The sequence below is a fragment of the Oncorhynchus gorbuscha genome, linkage group LG01 (assembly GCF_021184085.1).
Source record: "Oncorhynchus gorbuscha isolate QuinsamMale2020 ecotype Even-year linkage group LG01, OgorEven_v1.0, whole genome shotgun sequence".
Taxonomy (NCBI): domain Eukaryota; kingdom Metazoa; phylum Chordata; class Actinopteri; order Salmoniformes; family Salmonidae; genus Oncorhynchus; species Oncorhynchus gorbuscha.
In genome coordinates this window covers 50421254-50441373 of record NC_060173.1, presented here as the reverse complement: position 1 = coordinate 50441373, position 20120 = coordinate 50421254, and the positions used below count along the sequence as shown (strand labels likewise).

Below are 20120 nucleotides of genomic sequence, written 5' to 3'. Positions count from 1 at the left end.
ACCATCACTGGACAATTGAGGAGTGGAAAAACATTGCCGGGTCCAACTTAACCTGGTTCCTGTTGCGTAATGCCGATGGCAGAGTCAGGATTTGGCATAAGCTGCATGAGTCCATGGCCCCATCCTGCCTGGTGTCAACGGTACAGGCTGGTAGCGGTGGTGTAATGGTGTGGGGAATGTTTTCCTGGATACAAATTGAGCAACGTCTTCATGCCCCAAAGAACGCAGGCTGTTCTGGAGGCAAATGGGGTTCTGACCCGGTAGTAGATGGGTGTACCTAATAAACTGGCCATCTGAGTGCATTTTCATCCCAGCTCTGGAGTGACCCTTTAGTCTCTCCCTGTTGTTGTGTGTCTTAACCAGGCTTTACCAGCATCAACACATCCTGTTTCTCGTCAGTCAGGTCAGGTCAGGTTCACCGTGTGACAAACCACACACCGTATGACACGTGACTCACCACTTGATGACATCACTTGTGGGAGTGAAAACACAGCGTCGGTCACGGCTGGGCTAAAATGTAAGGTTGACTAAATCGTCTGCCCTAAAGGAAATCCCCCAAAACCCTGCTGTGCCCTCCTTACGGTCAACATGGCTGTGACACACACTGGGTTACCCTGAGTGGTGCAATAGGCATGTTACTGTAAACCTAATTAGAACGAACTGGAAATGGACCTAAAAAACTATGTCTACACTGCTGTACCTGGATGGACTTCAGTACGACACTATCCTCGGATACGCTTACTCCGTCACCACCACTACCTGGATGGACTTCAGTACGACACTCTCCTCGGGTACGCTTACTCCGTCACCACCACTACCTGGATGGACTTCAGTACGACACTATCCTCGGGTACGCTTACTCCGTCACCACCACTACCTGGAAATAACATATCAACGGGTCAGAATATGACACCTGTGCAACCTATTGTATACTGGAGTCTCGGGTTGAAATGAGAATGACACCGTGAACTGACAATCCACTTTCAGTCACTACTACCTAGAGTGAATGCAAATAACACACATCTATGGTTCGGGATATGGTACTTATCATACGCATCATGTAAATATATCATTAAAAAAAAAATGTCTCATCCATATTCAAAACAAATTATGGAAGATATTTGTCATGTCTAGTAAGGGCACGACAACGCATCTGTGTCTTCTGGGTGACCCAAGATGCATTGCACTACATTAAGTCATTACCCAGGATCCTTCGCTGGAGGTGGCATATGGTGGACCTTAAGTAGAAGTTACGGAGATCCTTATTTGGTAAACGGCTTTATGGGACACGTGCTGCCGGAACCCAGTCTTCGTCCAAATGGACCAATTACCATCAAAGACCAAACGGTGACAACTGAACCTCAGTAAAGGGTCGTCAGTAGAGGCTGAAACAACTGCTGATGAACTGGAGAGAGGGGGGCCAAAAACAAGCATGTGCGACTTTAGTTTTATTGTCTGAGCTACACTGTGTCTGTCAGTCTACATAGTACAATATAGTACTACAGTAGAGAACAGGAGAGTATGGTGGCTTCCCTAAAGGGCGGCTCTAAGTGTCTCCATGACCCTGACTGGAGCTAGTCAATCTCCACGCCATCTGTCAGGCCTTGCCCTGGTCCAGGCTCACTCTTACACCACATTCAGCAACATTGAGCAGTGTGGAGGGATTAGCGTCGCTTAAGCCAAGAAACCACCCAGCCTGACCATAAAACTTTGACTAGGGAGCCATGATGCTGTGGAGCTCAAGGTTCACCCACACACCACACACAAATACGGTCACACACAGCCTACTGTATTTAACTGACCTAGTTTACTAGAGCCTGCCAGTGAACTACATGGGGGTTATGTAGGGAGGGAGGGGAGACACCATTTTGATTCCAGTCCATACACAGAGTTCACTGAACCTAACCCTGTGATGATGAAATCTGAAAGGGCCGAGCATAGAGCCTTGGGGGACGCCTGCCATTTTCACTCAATGGGATGCAGGCAGGAGGTAGCCCACCCATGACTACACCCTTTCTCGCTCCCTCCCCCTTCAGCTTCCTACATTCAATCCCACAAAGACCCACTATGGTGTCCTTTGCTTCCTTGGCAGGCTGTGTGGGGGTGTTTGTGGTGGGTTGGGCGGGAGCCTGCATTAACACCACACAGCCGGTCTGCACGTGCCCAACTCGCGGCCTGCCAGTGGCCACACAAAGGGGGATGATGTCATGCTTAGCCAATAACAAAGGACTCTCTGGGGCCGTGTGGACCTTCCCTCTCACCCGGCTAGTTCCAGCTTTATCCAGCCTACCATTAAATCGGCAGCATTATACTCTTTACTGTGGGGGGGGGGGGGATAATAACAACAGCTAGCCAGCCACAGGGCAATGCTGGGAAGAAAGAGAGAAAAGAGGAACAGAGAAAGAGCGGAAAGTGGGATGTTGATAGAGAGATGATGAAATAGAGGCAGGGGGCACCAGGACAGAGAGACAGAGTGTGTGAGAGAGCAGTGCAGCTAAAATATAAACAGAGAAAGAGAAAGGATTAAATGAAACAGATAGCGTGTGAGGAAGATGGAGAGAGAGAGAGAGAGAGAGAGGGAAGGAAAGAGAGACACCCCACAGGGTGCCTTACCACTGTGAGACCTGTCAGCCTCTCAACCCCATTAGAAATGAATGATTCATCGTGTATTATTGTGACATTTTGGAGTCCCTTTTATTCTAGATAAGAATATAATATGTTTCTAAACACTTCTACATTAATGTGGATGCTACCATGATTACGGATAACCCTGAATAAATAGTGAATAATGATGGAGTGGGAAAGTTACAGACGCATGTTTACATACTGTTTTACCCACTTCATATGTACACTGAGTATACAAAACATTAAGAGCACCTGCTCTTCCCATGACATAGGCATCATCCTGGACTTCTTGACGGGCCACCCCCAGGTGGTACGGGTAGGCAACAACACATTCGCCACGCTGATCCTTAACACAGGGGCCCCTCATGGGTGCGTGCTCAGCCTCCTCCTGTACTCCCTATTTACTCATGACTGCACGGCAAGGCACGACTCCAACACCATCATTACATTTGCAGATGACACAACAGTGGTAGGCCTGATCACGACAACAACGAGACAGCCTATAGGGAGGAGGTCAGAGACCTGGCCGTGAGGTGCCGGGACAACAACCTCTACCTCAACGTGATCAAGACAAAGGAGATGAAGAGGACTGAAAAAGGAACTGTGTGGTGCCAGGAAAAAGAGGACCGAGTAAGCCCCCATTCTCATCGACGGGGCTGCAGTGGAGCAGGTTGAAAGCTTCAAGTTCCTTGGTGTCCACGTCACCTAAAACTAACATGGTCTAAGCACACCAAGACAGTCGTGAAGAGGGCACGGCAAAGCCTATTCCCCCTCAGGAGACAGAAAAGATTTGTCATGGATCCTCAGATCCTCAAAAGGTTCTACAGCTGCACCATCGAGAGCTTCCTGACTGTTTGTATCACCGCCAGGTATGGCAACTGCTCGGCCTCTGACCGCAAGGCGCTACAGAGGGTAGTACATCCCTGGGGCCAAGCCTCCTGCCATCCAGAGGAAGGCCCTAAAAATGGTCAATGGTCCAAGAGGCATACAACCTCAACTAACTGTTGCCCCCGCACAATGACTCTGTACCGGCACCCCCTGGTATATATTGTTATTATTTACTGCTGCTCTTTAATTACTCGTCACTTTTATATCTTATTCTTATCCGTATTTCTTTTAACCGCACTGTTGGTTAGGGGCTCGTAAGTGAGCATTTCACTTTAAGGTCTACACCTGTTGAATTCGGCGCATGTGACTAATACAATTTGATTTGATAAGGTGAATCCAGGTGAACGCCATGATCTCTTACGGATGTCACTTGTGAAATCTACATCAATCAGTATAGATGAAGGGGAGGAGATGGGTTAAAGAAGGATTTTGACGTGGATTTTGTATGTGTGCCATTCAAAGGGTGAATGGGCAAGACAAGGGGGGTGCCACTCAATATTAGGAAGGTGTTCCTAATATTTGGTATACTCAGTGTATCGTCACTGTCAATCACAAAATAGTTCTATAAGAGGCTTTGTCAGATTAAATGACTGTTTACAACTTCTAGCATCCCAACCAGACCAAGGTCTCTACACACTGACTGGAGGACCTTAGCCATTGGTCTATTAAAAGAAGGGTTGCGCAACAACATCCTGCTCAGGATAATAATGGCTCTAACCTAACCGGGTTGTAAGCCTGAGCATTGGCAGTATGCCAATGAAGCATATTTGAATCTGAGAACGAGTGAGTGTGTGTGAGAGAGTGAGAGAGTGAGAGAGAGAGAGAGAGAGTGAGAGAGTGAGAGAGTGAGAGAGAGAGACCCTTAGCTTGTAAGCCTGAGCATTGGCAGTATGCCAATGAAGCATATTTGAATCTGTGAATGAGAGAGAGAGAGAGAGAGAGAGAGAGAGAGAGAGAGAGAGAGAGAGAGAGAGAAAGAGAGAGAGAGAGAGAGAAGAGAGAGAGAGAGAGAGAGAGAGAGAGAGAGAGAGAGAGAGATGAGAGAGAAGAAAAAGAAAGAGAAAAAGGGAGAGAGAGAGAAAGAAAGAGGGTGAGAGAAAGAAAGAGAGAGAAGAGAAAGAAAGAGGGTGAGAGAGAAAGAAAGAGGGTGAGAGAGAAAGAGAGAAAGAAAGAGGGTGAGAGAGAGAGAGAGAGTGTGAGGGGGGGAGAAAAATATAGACGAAGAGAGGAGGCGAGAGAGTGAGTATGTCAAGCTTAGGGTGTCTTTCAATCCCAGGGAACAATGACATCCAGAAGTATTGAAAATAAAGCATATTTTAATTAAGTTGACTGGAGGTCTAAGGCGATCCTGCTTCCACTCATGTCAGACACCTCTAATTTTCACAGTTAATTTACATTTACAGGCTGCGTTGGAGAGAGTGACTCCAGGTGATTAAAGCATTAATATAACCTGCTAAGGAAGGGAAAGAGAGAACGAGAGGGAGCACGAGACACACTCATACATGCTAGGTCAGGCATCCAGGGTCAGGTGGTTCACATCAGGAAGTAGACCACTGGTTATGAGCTACCACTCAAACTGCCTGTGTCACACCTAAAAAGGAAATCCCACCAAATGTTTCCGTCTTCATGATACTAAAGGGCAATGTGTCATCTGGCTCCGATAGCATCGCAGAAGCAATGTTCTGGCCGTGTTCTTAAGGCATTTTTGGTTGGATTACGTTCAAACTATGCCACTACAGCACTGTGTCTGTCTTGGTGCCGCTGTAGGAAGGAGGATGGAATTTCCACAGCTCTGTTGTGATGGATTCCTTGTTTTCTCCAAATCTTTGCATTGTTGGGAAGGGCCCGTGCGTATACGTTGCACTGTTAGTCTACCTTTTGTTTCCTAAGTATGTGACAAATTGTATTTTATGTGTCAGGTAAAACCCCTGCATAGAGCACACACACACACACACACACACACACACACACACACACACACACACACACACACACACACACACACACACACACACACACACACACACACACACACACACACACACACACACACACACACACACACACACACACACACACACACACACACACACACACACACGCGCGCGCACAAACAGGCAGACACACATCATGCACACTTGGGATTCCCCGCTGTGTTTCTCCAGTTTCACACAGTGACTAAAAATACAGGAGTTATGTCGCATGCCATGGCCGTGCTACGGGGGGACAAAAGGCTGTCCGTATTGGGAGCAGAAGTCATGGAAAAAGGGAGGATCCAGTTTCTAATAAGCAATAAAACCTACAGTACTACTGCCGGCCAGCCAAATATAGCACCCAGAGATCCAGGGCAGAGAAGACGCTCGCCAGAGAGATCCAGACTAACCACACAACACGGAACAGCACGTAACAGACTCCTACCGGAGCAGCATCGGAGAACATTAATGGATGTCTGGTACTGGACTCCTAGAACAGTGTTTCCTGGTCCTCGACTATCTCCAACGGTACACATTTTCATTGTAGCCCTGGACAAAACGCACCTCATTCAGCTCATTAAGGGCCTGATGATTAGTTGACAAGTTGAATCAGGTGTGCTTGTCCAGGGTTACAGTAAAAATGTGTAGTGTTTGGGGTATTTTTATTTATTTGACCTTTATTTAACGAGGCAAGTCAGTTAAGAACAAATTCTTATTTTCAATGACGGCCTAGGAACAGTGGGTTAACTGCCTGTTCAGGGGCAGAACGACAGAGTTGTACCTTGTCAGCTCGGAGATATGAACTTGCAACCTTTCGGTTACCATCCCAACAGTCTAACCACTAGGCTACCCTGCCTCCCCGAGGTACTTGAGGACCAGGGTTGGAAAACACTGTCCTAGAACATAGACATAAAGTGATACGACGTGGGCAGACCCTTGGCCAGCATGACCATCATACCTGGTGAACTGTTGAACAAATTTCTTCTTGAAGGACAATAAATGGGGACTCACATCCACCCTCAGACCTCTAACCCCTTGACCTACCTTGACCTTGCCATTGGGCTGCAGTAGCTCGGTGACGGACACCTTGTCTTGCTGCAATCGCCGCTTCACCAGCTTGGAGCAGCACACGTTGACCGCCCCCTGTATGTGGGACGCGTTGTACTCCGAGAAGGTCCTGCTGTCAATCACCAGCAGGCGCCCCGCTCCCCTCTGGATCAACCCTGCCAGGCGCTTTATGTCCATGGCGCTCCGCCTGGCTGGTCCCTTCTCCCCCGCCATGATGCCACAACGAGGGGTCGCAAGAGGATGGGTGGATGGACGGGGGAGGGGTGGCGTTGAGGGGGGAGGGGTGGATGAGTGGAGAGAGGGAGTATCGGTGGAGGAAGAGGAGACGAGAGCAGAGGAGGTCAATGGAGGAGAGCAGAGGAGGTCAATGGAGGAGAGCAGAAGAGGTCAATGGAGGAGAGCAGAAGAGGTCAATGGAGGAGGCCTCAGGAGATCCATGGTGTCTGAGGAGAGAAGCAAAGAGGGGAAAAAAGTGAGAGAAGAAGGTCAATAGAGTCCCTTTTCATGTGGATGGCTATAAATGAAGTGCTTTGTAACACTAAACGATTGGCAACTGAGCTGCCACTAACTTTAAGGAGATGAAACCTTAAAGGGAAAATGTCACAATTTTTGTCGTAAAAATATATAGAAGAAAAGTGTTTCCAATGACATCATCAACCAATTATAATTTGTAAAAAAAAAATCACATGATGCACACCGATGATGTCATTGGAAACACATATCTTCCTCTATCTTTTTTTTTCACAACAAAATATAGAAACGCGCAATTTTCACATACGTTGATGCTGGGGTGGTCCTGGAGATGTTGAATATGAAGTAGAAGATTTAAACTTTTGCTGGAGTTTTGAAACGCATGGGTGTAAGGGTTACAAGCCAGATTTAAGGTGAACTGAAACATTCATCCTGAGAAGTTTGGAAACATGACATGGTGATGATTGACACCCCACATTAACCTATTGTCCTCCATGTTTCCATCACGTATACCAGACTCTGGGCTGCTACCAGAGCAACATAAAACAAACCACATCAGCCATCAGTCCCATTATCTCAATGTCAAGTGTGCGCAGTATTTTTTGCACTTACAGTCTTATGTGCAGACTTCGCTCACCTCGCATATATAAATAACTGGAGTACTAAACATGGATATAAAATGTTATTTTAAGACTTCACAAGGGCTCTGGATCATCCACTGGGCTCAATCTGTCCTGAGATCTGAGGGAGCTATCGTCAAGACTAGCAGGTGAGATCACAACAATAGACAGGCGCTTTATATACGGACGAGTACGCATGGTATAATTGAAGCTGTGTGTGTGTTTGTTGTGGTGGGTGCAGGGTCTCTTTTGTGGCATCTCGTGAAACAGGAAACTGAGAGGCTGAGATAAATTAAGCCGAGGGGGGGTGGGAGAATTCACAGAGCAGGTCTGGGCACAGATGAACAGCCTGTGTGTGTGTGTGTCCCTGTGTGTGCGTCATTTATCACAGAGAACCCTCTACAAACTTGATGGGCTGCCTCCTCTCATCTATCACACATAATCACTTTCACTCCCACCACCACCCCCGCAACTGTCAAGACTGTCAGCTGACACACACACACACACACACACACACACACACACACACACACACACACACACACACACACACACACACACACACACACACACACACACACACACACACACACACACACACACACACACACACACACACACACACACACACACACACACACACACTTCATGCATATACATGTGAACATACGCACTGCAGTACCTGCCAGTTGGGTTGCGTGAATAACCCAGCATGTTGGGTGGTTTAGATTACCCAAACATGGGTTAATTTAACCATCGGTTGTTGATGTTTCATTTTAATAAAATAAAATAAAAATTCTACCCCTTTTTCTCCCTAATTTCGTGATATCCAATTGGTAGTTACAGTCTTGTCAAATCAAAATGAAATCAAATTGTATTTGATTGAGAGCCGTGCGTCCTCCGAAACACGACCCCGTCAAGCCGCGCTGCTTCTTCACACACTGCTCGCTTTAACCCGGAAGCCAGTCGCACCAACGTGTCGGAGGAAACGCCATCCAGCTGGCGACCGACGTCAGCGTGCATGCACTCGGCTCGCTACAAGGAGTCGCTAGAGCGCAATGGGACAAGGGCATCCTAGCCGGGCCAAACCTCTAACCTGGACAGCGCTGGGCCAATTGTGCGCCGCCTCATGGGTCTCCTGGTTGCGGAACCCAGGTCTGTAGTGGTGCCTCTGTGGTGCCTCTAGCACAGCGCAGCAGTGCCTTAGACCGCTGCGCCACTCGGGAGGCCCAGTTAGGTTGACCCAGTAGCTGGGTCTTTAAAAACAATTGTAATCCATACTCCGAGTCCCTATTCACGTAATAACAAGGAATTCCCCTCGACCATGCTCACAAATTGGGGGGGGAAATGATGTCCTATTGACCCCTATTGTAAAAAAGCAAACTTCGCCGTCAACTTTTAATCATACAAAACATTCCGATAAGCTGCTGTCTTCATTTTTTTTAAACCAAGCGGGTCAAAAATCCCGACCTACGAGTTACGGTTTGCAATGCTTCCACGTGGGGAAATGAAGCCTGAGAGAAGAGCCCTGTGGCTTCAGGCTATTAGGCATGGGAGAGTGGGAAATGTGGGGGCCTGGGAAGGATACACCTAGCTACTGGATGGGTATGGAAAACATTTCATTACAGGGAAGACATTTAACTTGACAAGTATAGTCCATTTGCAACTCCACTCGCTACTTGTAGCTGTGGCTAGAGTCCGTTGGTCTTGGCTAGCTAACTAGCACTCACTTGGCTGCTAGCACCGTCATGAAAAGTGGCAAAAAGGGAGCACTACAATGTTACGTTTTTCTAAGCAGTGAGAATGTTTGAGAGCAGGCAATGTTGAAAAAGTCATCTTTAGACATGTTGTACTTTTCTTAAATGAAGTTTTGTAATTGACTAAAACAAGCACACGACAAGGAAATCGCGTTTCAAAAAGGCGACCGAAGTAACCACGGGTTGTTTTCCCCACTGGCAGGCAGGACCGCGACATTCTATCTAATACAGACTGGGACAATAAGTTATTTTCAGGAGGTGTGGCCTATTAGGGGCACGGCTTTCTGACTGATCCACCCGGTTACATCACCTTATTTGGAGGTGACACGTGCAGAACACTGAACGAAGGAGAGCTCGGTTTGTTGTTTTGAAGGTCTCTGAAGAAGTGTTATTTAAAAAATGTTTGATTACCAGCTACCTTTTGAATTTGGATCCCAAGACGAGGCCAACCAAAAGTCTGAAGAGCTGCTTGGCGTAGCAGCTAGCCTAGCTGCTAACTAGCTATCAAGCTAGCAAAGGTTTCCTGAACGCTTGAACAAAGCCTTGTGGCTGTCTAAATCTCTGCTGTTTGTTGCTGTTTCCATCTGCCCTGCAATCTGCCCTGTCTGCGTGTACCAGCGTTAGCCTAAATTGCTACCGTTACATCCGAAACCAAACCCGGTAGGAATAACATTGGAGGACAGTGTTTCTCTATCACAAGTGAAGGACATTTTAAACAAACAAAGAGGGTTCTACAAGCAGTTGCTATAAGCAGTTGAAAATAGCTTCAAAGAGCTTTGTCCAAATACTGATGGAATTGACCAGAGAGGTCCAGGACCTTAAGAACTTAAGAATCGTTTACTATTCTCCCAAGATGGGGTGGATGTCCTAAAAGAGACTTTCAGAAATATTACAAACTGTAAGCCCACACCCTTTACTCTTCTCTATTTTATTTTTTACTAATGACCTGTCCCTGGCATTTAACAAAGCCCGTCTGTCTATGTATGCTGATGATTCAACCCTATATGCGTCAGCAACCACAGATAGTGGAATCACTGCATTCCTAAACAAAGAGTTGCAGTCAGTTTTGGAATGGGTGGCTAGTAATAAACTAGTCCTGAACATCTCTTAAACTAAGACCATTGTATTTGGTACAAATTATTCTAGACCTCAGCTGAAGCAAGTTGAGACTAAATTACTTGGTGTTACATTGTATTGTAAACTGTCATGGTCAAAACATATTGATTCAATGGTTGTAAAGATTGGGAGAGGTCTGTCCGTGATAAAGAGATGCTCAACTTTTTTGATGCCACACTCCAGAAGTACAAGTCCTGCAGGCTCTAGTTTGATCTTATCTTGATTATTGCCCAGTTATATGGTCAGGTGCTGCAAAGGACCTAGAAAAGCTCAAATTGGCCCAGAACAGAGCGGCATGTCTTGATCTTCACTGTAATCACTGGTCTAATATTAATACTATGCTGCCAGTCTCTCTTGGCCAGAAGTAGAGGAGAGACTAACTGCATCACTTATTTTTATAAGAAACATTAAGGTGTTGAAAATTCCTAATTGTTTGCATAGTCCACTTACGCACAGCTCTGACACACACACTTACCCCACCAGACATGCCACCAGGGGTCTTTTCACAGTCCCCAAATTCAAGAAAGCGTACAGTATTATATAGAGCCATGATTGCACGGAACTCCCATCTCAAATTTCTCAAGTGAACAGCAATTCTTGTTTAAAAAAAAACAAACATTTAAAGCAACACCTCACGACACAACCCCTGTTCCCTATTTGACCTAGATATTTTGTGTGTATTTTGTCACGTTGGTATAAAGGGATTGGGAGACAGGCGCAGGAATGCGTGATAGGGTTTTTTGTTGACCCAAATTACAGTGTGCCGTGTAAAGGCATGGGGACGAAGACCAAACAAACACGTACACAAAACACAGGGTGGAAACCCAAACAAAATAGCGAGGAGTACCTCGAATAAATACACGGGACGAGACCCGTAATCGTCTGCACAATACAAGCCAAAACAACAAGGCACAGGTACTCGCACAACCAAAGGACATTGGAACAATAATCGGCAGCCCAATGGTGAAACAAAGGACACATTTATACAAATACAGTCAGTGAGGAATTGGAACCGGAACATATTTACTAATATGCAGGCTATGTGTGGTGTTTTAAAGGTATGTAGTTCTGTCCTTGAACTGTTCTTACCTATATTCTGTATTATGTCATGTTTCAGATTTTGTGTGGACCGAAAGGAAGAGTAGCTGCTGCTTTCGCAACATATAATGGTGATCCTAATAAAAAATGAAAAAATACCAATAATAATTTTTGGCCGCCCGTAAATGTCATTCCATTTCCATTTTACACTGAAAATTTGAATTTTACTTTCACACGAAATGTTCTAATATGAAATGTATAACATTAGTATTTACATATTCCAACATTGGGATATGCATAGGTTTTTGGAGAACTCATACACTCGTGTAAGCTTTATCAAAGCTTCAAAAGTGTCGGCGTTCAACCTTTAATGTGATAACAATACAACCGAGCAAATGAACCGGAATGACTGTCTCACGGGTGGCCAAAAATAACTAACTATCTGAAAGCAACGCTCATACTAAGCCACACCTCTGGTCTTCTGAGCTGACCCGCTGGATCTTATCGCAATAACCCAGCAGTCAATCACTCAGCACCCAGCATCAATAACCCAGCAGTCAATAACTCAGCACACAGCATCAATAACCCAGCAGTTTTTAAAGAAAACAACCCAACTAAGTGACCCAACGTCTGCAAACCAGCAGTTGGGTCAACCAAACAACCCAGCATTTCTTTTGCGGAATGCACCATTCACCATACACACACACTGACAACCATGTACAACACAGAGAGGAAGGGAGGAAGAGAGAGGGGGAAGAGATGGAGACAGAGAGAAAGAAAGGCAGCATGTGTGTAAGGAGTGGGAGTGGGGATGAAAGACTATGCGAGAGAGAAAGAGAAAGAATTTGTGTGTGTATGTGTGAGAGAGAGGTGGGAGAGAGAAAACACGTGCGTGAGAGAGACAGAGAGCGAGAGAAACAAGAAGCATTCAGTCCTGTCCAGTAGAATAGTGGGGACTTGGTGGGTGACAGAAAGAGAGACAGACAAAATAGAAAGAGAGCGCTCTGGTCAGCAGCCAGTCAGTCAGCAGTGTCCGTGGACGGGGGCCATGATCTACTCAACAACCTTTAACCCCTACTATGACATATCGCCCCCGCACAGGGAGGGTAGGAGAAGAGGGGAAAGGAGGGATTGTTATTCCACAAGGACCTCTCAGCCTAGCAACACAGCTAGCTCCAGGCTAGGGGAGGGGTAGAGAGCCATTTAGATGGAGCATAGAGGAGAGATTGAAGAGAGAGAGTGAGAGGAAGATAGAAGAGAGGGCAAATAGAAGAGAGGAAATAGAAAATAGATATATAGACGATAGGAGGTTGCTTGGCAACGCTCCCAGTGCTAGCACGGCATCTCGACCACGGAAGAACTAACTAACCTCTATACATAGACAGCTAGAGCTAACGGACTCCTCCAGCATAACACAAAGAAAGTCACTGGGACTACTATGAGCAAAATACTTTGAAGGCGTTGGAAGTACATCTTTTTTGGGGTTGAAAAGATGTTGAAAATAAGTATTTTCAACGTCTTGTAATGTCTTTTTCAACATTTTGTGCTCGCTATTCCCTGCTCTACTCTACTGTGTCTTGACGTGAAAGAGTAGACACACGTATAAGCAATATGCATGGTTACAAATCTAAAGCACACACAACAACAAATCAAATCTTATTGGTTGCGTACACATACAGTATTTTGCAATTATTATCGCAGGTGCAGCAAAATGCTTATGCCCCCCCCCCCCTCTCCCTCCCAAAATACATGAACAAACATCACAATGAGCAATGTCAGAGTCTGGAATACAAGTATATATGTATATGACACAGTATGGACAGTATATGAATAGAAAAGATGTGTACAACAGCAGTTATATAAGATGAAACTGAACACTAGGAATAACTTCCTGATATTGAGTTGCAACCCCCACCTCTTTTGCCCTCAGAACAGCCTCAATTCGTCAGGGCATGGACTCAACAAGGTGTCGAAAGCTTTCCACAGGGATGATGGCCCATGCTGACTCCAATGCTTCCCACAGGTCGTGTCAAGTTGGCTGGATGACATTTGGGTGGTGGACCATTCTTGATACACACGGAAAACTGTTGAGCATGAAAAACCCAGCAGCGTTGCAGTTCTTGACACAAACCAGTGCGCCTGGCACCTACTGCCGTACCCCGTTCAAAGGCACTTAAATATTTTGCCTTGCCCATTCAGCCTCTGATTGGCACACACACAATCCATGTCTCAAGACTTTAAAATGATGTTTTAACCCGTCTCTTCTATTTCATCTACACTGATTGAAGTGGATTTAACAAGTGACATTCAATAAGGGAGCACAGCGTTCCCCTGGATTCACCTGGTCAGCCTATGTCATGGGAAGAGCAGGTGTTCTTCATGTTTTGTACACTCAGTCTACACATGAGGTGGGTAAAACAGTATGTAAACATGATTAAAGTGACCAGTGTTTAATGTATATAGGGCAGCAGTCTCTAAGGTGCAGCGTAGAGTACCGGGTGATAACATGTGACTAACCCATAGTAGGCTGACAAAAGACATCACATGCAATGCATGTCAACAAAAATCCACACGTGCCCCCCCCTTCCTCTCTCTCCCACACAAATACAAAAAAAAACAATTTGGTTTCCTCACCTGAGCTAGCAGCTAGTGTAGCCTCACTGCACCAAGGATGTTAGCATCCCTATGCCATTCTTACGACGCTTTATAACATCACATTGCATAGCATGTCTATGGCAGTCGAGTCGTTCAGACAGACAGACAGACAGACAGACAGACAGACAGACAGACAGACAGACAGTGCAGTGTACTAAAGAACAGGCTGAGCACAACACACACGGACGCTGCTTATGTCTAATGGCGCCAGAGCCCGCCCTCCCATCTCCCATCTCCCTCCCATCTCCCATCTCCCTCCCTCCCTCACTCTCTCGTTTTCTTATGCAGACAACAAGGACGGCAGGGAGGGGAGGGGTGTGCAGGTTACATCTGTAACAGGGAGGAGAGAGGTACCAGCTATCACGCCATCGTTGCACCACAGCCTACCCCTCATTCCCTTCTGTTTGTCTAGACTGAGAGGGAGGTAAGAGAGCAGAGAAGGGGGAGGCCCCAACCTCAGCATCCTCCACCATCCAATATGGCAACGCAGTATCCTTATTGAACATGGCAACTTCATTCCCTCTCCTGCATAACAAGTCTCCTCCACTTGTATTTAGAAACCATTTTTTTTTAAATCAGGGATTTAGAAGGAAAAAAAACAAACTATCTAAAATAGCCAATGGGAGTCTGTTTTTATTTTTAAATCTTGGATGTACAGAAGAGAAGTTGGAAACAGAAGAGTGGAACAGGTGGAACTGACTGGAGCAGATTCTCGGGTTGCCATAGAAACAGCCGTATAGGGTAGAGCAGGGGGCACGGGGAGGATGGAGGATGCTGTTTAGTGGGTACTGGTAGGGTAAGGTACCACCACTTAGGCTGGCTCCAACACAACAAACCAATTACTAGTGATCGGAACAGGTTCATATATTGTCAGGACGAGGCTAACAAAAATATGCATCTTTAGGTCCTGTAGTAGCCCAGGAGAAAATAAACATGACTTAAAAAATAACCAACACTCTCAAACTGAAAAAATGATTTTAGTTGTTACATTTAGTAATAAAGTAATTTCTATTCAATACATTTAAAATAAACAACTCAATGCTGGCTGTCTTCTTAAGGCCAATAATTACACATAACCCTGTGGTTAAACAAAGAGATCAACTGGAGGACACCCAACGACGAGGTAACTTCATCCGGGTTAATCATCTACTCCCAATAACGTCATCCACAGACCTCATAGGAATCTGTGGAACACAAACAGTTGCTTCATCCCATGTCATCTTTCCCTTTTATTGTACTGACCAGCAATCACCTATAACAACTCAACCAAAACATGGGAATCTGTAGAGCACAATAAACATATGACTTCAGAGCCGTCTCCTCTTTCCCTTCACCTATATGACAACTCCACCAAAACATGAGTGCATCTCAATTAGTCCTCCCCTTGACTCCTTTCCTTCATCTGCACGGATGTGGAAAAACTATAGATAAGGGCCTGAGTGGCGATGAAGGGAGGAGGAAAGGAAGCCACTGCAGACTATTGAGATGCAGCCCAGGCAGGTCTCCTCCAGGCCTGGGGCCTAAGGCCAGTGCTCCTGCTGTGATAATCAGTTCAATATGGACACCAGTGTAACATAACCAGTGTAACATCTGACAAGACTATTTTGCTCCGACAAATGCCACAGTGGTGACCACGGCAAGATCCAACCCCGGCTCAACAAAGAACACAATCTTCATTGAACACTATGGCCATTGATCATGAGGCGATCATGTTTCTATAAATAATGCCATATCTCATGTGTGGTTAACCTACAATCCCAAGCTCTCATTTCCTTAGCCCAAACCCACAATGATTTCCAGAAAATAGAAAATACCCTAAATGTAAATAAATACTAGCTACCCTCCCTTATGAACGAATATAGTTTCACTGACAGCGTACATGTATACAGGCAATACTGTTAAGCGTGTTGATTAGAGAACTTCCCTGCAGGATTCAATCTGACTCTAGACTCCATGCCCATTGTGTGGGTGTGGATACTAATGACAGGGGTATGACAACAGGGTCTGTGAGCTGAGCTGACAGATACAGAGACATGTTGAACTCCAGTTGATCTCTCAACCCCGCTGTGTGTGTGTGTGTGTGTGTGTGTGTATGTGTGTGTGTGTGTGTGTGTGTCGTCACTTATCTACCATCTACCCCCCTGTCCCTGGGCCATCATAGTAGAATAATAACATTTGCAATTTAGCAGAAACGTCTATCCAAAGCAACTTACATTGTAAGCAACATGCTCTAACAACTGAGCCACAGGAGACCACCATCACACAGGACTTATTCACTGCTGCTACCAATGGACCGCCTAGGATCCAGTGAGGCACAGGGCCACACATCTGAGGGACAGGTAAAGTACATGGTACACAGTTGCTGTTTAATGTTTACACACACACACTCAGAAACGCCCGCACACACACCGTGTTCAGTGTAGCGCTCCCTCGGAACTCAAACAGCACAATAACCATATACTGTAACAACGACCGGCTGTTATTACAGCACCTTCTCGGAGGGGAAAGCAGACCGTACGGACATTGCATCACCACCCTCAGTGCTGTGGCTGCACCTGCCGTGACACACAGGACACGCACAAACAGTATGCAATGATGTTCATCATCTCCACTAGTCTTACATAGCCCACTCGGTCTACATTTCAGGTGAACCTACAAGCGAAGGTCCTATATCTGGTTCAACGCGTGAATGCTGCCAACAGCACCTACAGCTTTATCTGCTTAGCATACAACATGATAGCACTGGTTAGAACGGGAGTGTCTGCTCTATCAACGTTAGAAGGGCTGTCTCCAGGTACCGATAGTGCAGGAGGTAGGCCAACTCCGAATGCTTTGATAAACAGGGTAAGGAACACATTGCCTCGGGAAGTAGTTTGGGGGTGGTGTGATCTTTTTTTTTTTGGGGGGGGGGTAGCACCCCTACTCCCTGTGGCTAAGAAGCGACAGCGTCGTCAGTAGATAACATCACACAGGGCTGCTCTCCGTGATTAATACAGCTGTATGTCAGCGACACTAGCATTCATATCTCAACTTAAACAATCACCTAACGAAGACAACATTAGCAGTAGCCTATAGTGTTATTACCTCACGTTGTTATAAAATCACAGGTCAATAACATGATCATAACAATAAAAGGCAGGGAAATAATAGAAGGGGAGGAAAAATATCCACAAATGAAATGTTAAGACATATAGCCTAAGTCGATGTATTTCTGGTTTTGAGCACGATGAAAACCACGGGGTGTTCTGGCCTGGTGACAATACCGGCTCCCCCACGATCCAGTATAAATAGAGACGCGACAATAAAACCGAGCCGCAACACAAAAATAACGCACCGCAATACACCCAATGGAGATATTGCCACAATAAAGACCAGATATGGAATAGACATATTTGTGGTCAAATGTTTAGTAGTATATTTTGGGGGGACAATTAGACTACATTATAGGCTACAGGCGCGGGCGCGTCAATTGAGAATGATAGTGCGGTGCAGTAGATTTTACTGTTCTGTTGTGACGTGTGGATATCTACATGCGAGACGACCACCCTTTCATCGCGCACATGATTAATAGCCCCAAAATAAAAACAGAAAAATAACTGCATTCCACCTACCGTAAAATGAAAAGAAAAAATGCGAAGATACCAGGTATTTGTAAAAATAAAGAAGAAATAAGCCCAGGTTTGATTCTTTTCCATTATACGGGGCTGCGCACTAACAGACGGCAGGGGGACGTAACCACGCCGCACTACTGTAGCAAGCCAACTAACTAACGTTAGCCCCCTGCTAACGTAATAGGCAAGGGGTGGAATTATTTGACAAATAGCTGACTGATCACTGGAAAACAAACAGGGAAAACTATTTTCACGCCACTTTAAAACCGAAGTGACTTTTTCGTAATAGGTTAGGATAACTTACATAGCATGTTAGGATAATTAACGTAGCAGGTTAGGAGACTGGGGTTAAGTTTAGGAAAGGGGTAAGGGTTAGGGAAAAAATCACCTTATACTGAAGTGATTGATCACACGCTGCACAAGAGGGGGGTGGCTCCACAAATACTCACCTCTGTGTCCCCGGCTTGGTGATTTGTGATCAGCTAACCTCCATGTGTGAAGGAACAGTGTGTCACGGCAGCCCTCTTCAAAGCGCTTTAACTTTGGTCACTGTTTACTTGTCATGGGTCGAGGGTAATGAAACACTGTGCGACAGCAGAGCCACTGTGGTCACAGCGCAAAGTTGACAGCGCTGGGAATGTAAAGGAAATTAACACATTAAAGCACTACAATTGTTTCGCTTGTATATAGGTCATGCAGTGTGGCGCAATTACAGATAAGCAATCTGCATTTACTAGGCATTAACGTCCCTGGAAAACAGAAGGTGCCTTTAGCACTAAAATGAACTAAGGATGAGGTCATGGTTCAGAAGGGAGAGAAAAAAAAAATCAGGTTGACGTCATTTTCAGCCAATCGGGGTCCGCGGCTTAGGGGTTAGTTGACGTCAGCCTTCTGAGCCGTGGATTAAAGGGACACTGGTTTTAAAGGAGACGTGCACGATTATTTCTTGATCTCGCGTGCGGCGCAACATGCTGTCAAGAGCTCACACGCTTCAGGGACCGTAGGGGTCATGCACTGTCGCTTAGAGAGGAAAAGGCTCTTTTGTGCAACCGCGATTCAAAGGTTGCTGGATGGGTGTGCAGAATCCTGGGCCCAGGAGGCTGCTGAGGGGAGGACGGCTCGTAATAATGGCTGGAATGGAGTGAATGGAATGGAGCCGTCCTAATTAAGGTGCCACCAGCTGGCCGGCCGGCTGTCTGTGATCCTAGGACATGTCTAGGTTTGGTCTGTGTGATGTCCCTCTTCATCTCCCCCTTGTCTGTAAGACCACGGAATGAATGAAAAAATCAACTCTCTAACCGCCATTTTTAATTGTAAAGAATTTAGGATTTTTTTCGGGTTACTTTGACATTAGTGAAATAAAGACGCATATCATGAGAATGTCAAGAGCCACAAAATTGGATCCATTTTTAAAAATTGTATATAGAGCCAAGACAAATACTAACTCTAATAGGGCTCAATACAGTGTGAATGAAAATAAAGAATGGCCAGTTAAACAAAAAAAGGAACAAAAAGGAAAAACATGGCATATACCCGAGAGAACCAAAACATACAATACAGTCTAATAAAAGGCCTACGCAAGAAATACAGTAACAACATCAACACTAGACCCATATATTTATAGGCATAAAATCCTACAATTGTAGTGGTGGTCAATGCTCATTGTGAGTTATTTTGCTCTCATAATAAAATGGGATGGTCTTTATGTGTCATAGCACAGATGATATATTAACAAGTGACTAACAATGGAAATTCATGTCCTCAACGATGGAAGGCAGGCAGAGGGAGGTGAGACCCTTCCAGCCAATGAAAGGGCAGATACAGTCACAACTCCGATATTACGTTTTTTTTTTTTAAGTTGCCGAAATGCCAGGTGTCCACTTAATATCAGTGCATTCGTAACAGCATAACCATTACGAAACTTCTATTCAATCAAATAAGCCGGGCGTAGCAAATGAGGAATGACATTTTAAGTTGACTAAATTCGACTCTCTCTCATTGACCTCCATACAAAAAAAATCCGTGGACAGATTTTGGGTCGAGTAAACCCTCTCGCTTCGCCTCTTTCTCTGGTTGTAGTCGTTGTATGGCACTGTATTACATTGTATAGTCTGGCATCTAGTGGTTATAGTTGTGTACTGACAACTGCTACAGCAGGCATTCTAAAGAGAAATGACAACACAGACTCATGAAAATCTACTTTTATTTGGATGCAAAAACTCACAATTTAAAAGCAATACTGTAGTAGCAGAGGAGAGTAGGCTGTTTGCTGGTTGGTTGGAGTATGTCTGATAGTTT

At 45.4% G+C, this 20120-nt stretch overlaps 1 protein-coding gene across 2 annotated transcripts in view; it reads right to left on the bottom strand.

The window, feature by feature from the left end:
• The window catches only part of LOC124039186 (dual specificity protein phosphatase 8-like), a 66666-nt gene extending 48074 nt beyond the window's left edge, over positions 1–18592 (bottom strand). The window contains exons 1-2 of one of the 2 annotated variants that reach the window (XM_046355100.1): positions 18272–18592; positions 6531–6997 (exon numbers count right to left, since the gene is read on the bottom strand). In XM_046355100.1, coding sequence (XP_046211056.1) covers positions 6531–6767 — 237 coding nt within the window. In that variant the 5' untranslated portion in view covers positions 6768–6997; positions 18272–18592. Of the gene's footprint in view, positions 1–6530; positions 6998–17822; positions 17958–18271 lie in introns of those variants that run through there. The other variant, XM_046355108.1, reaches the window with a different exon arrangement.
• Between the last annotated feature and the right edge of the window lie 1528 nt (positions 18593–20120).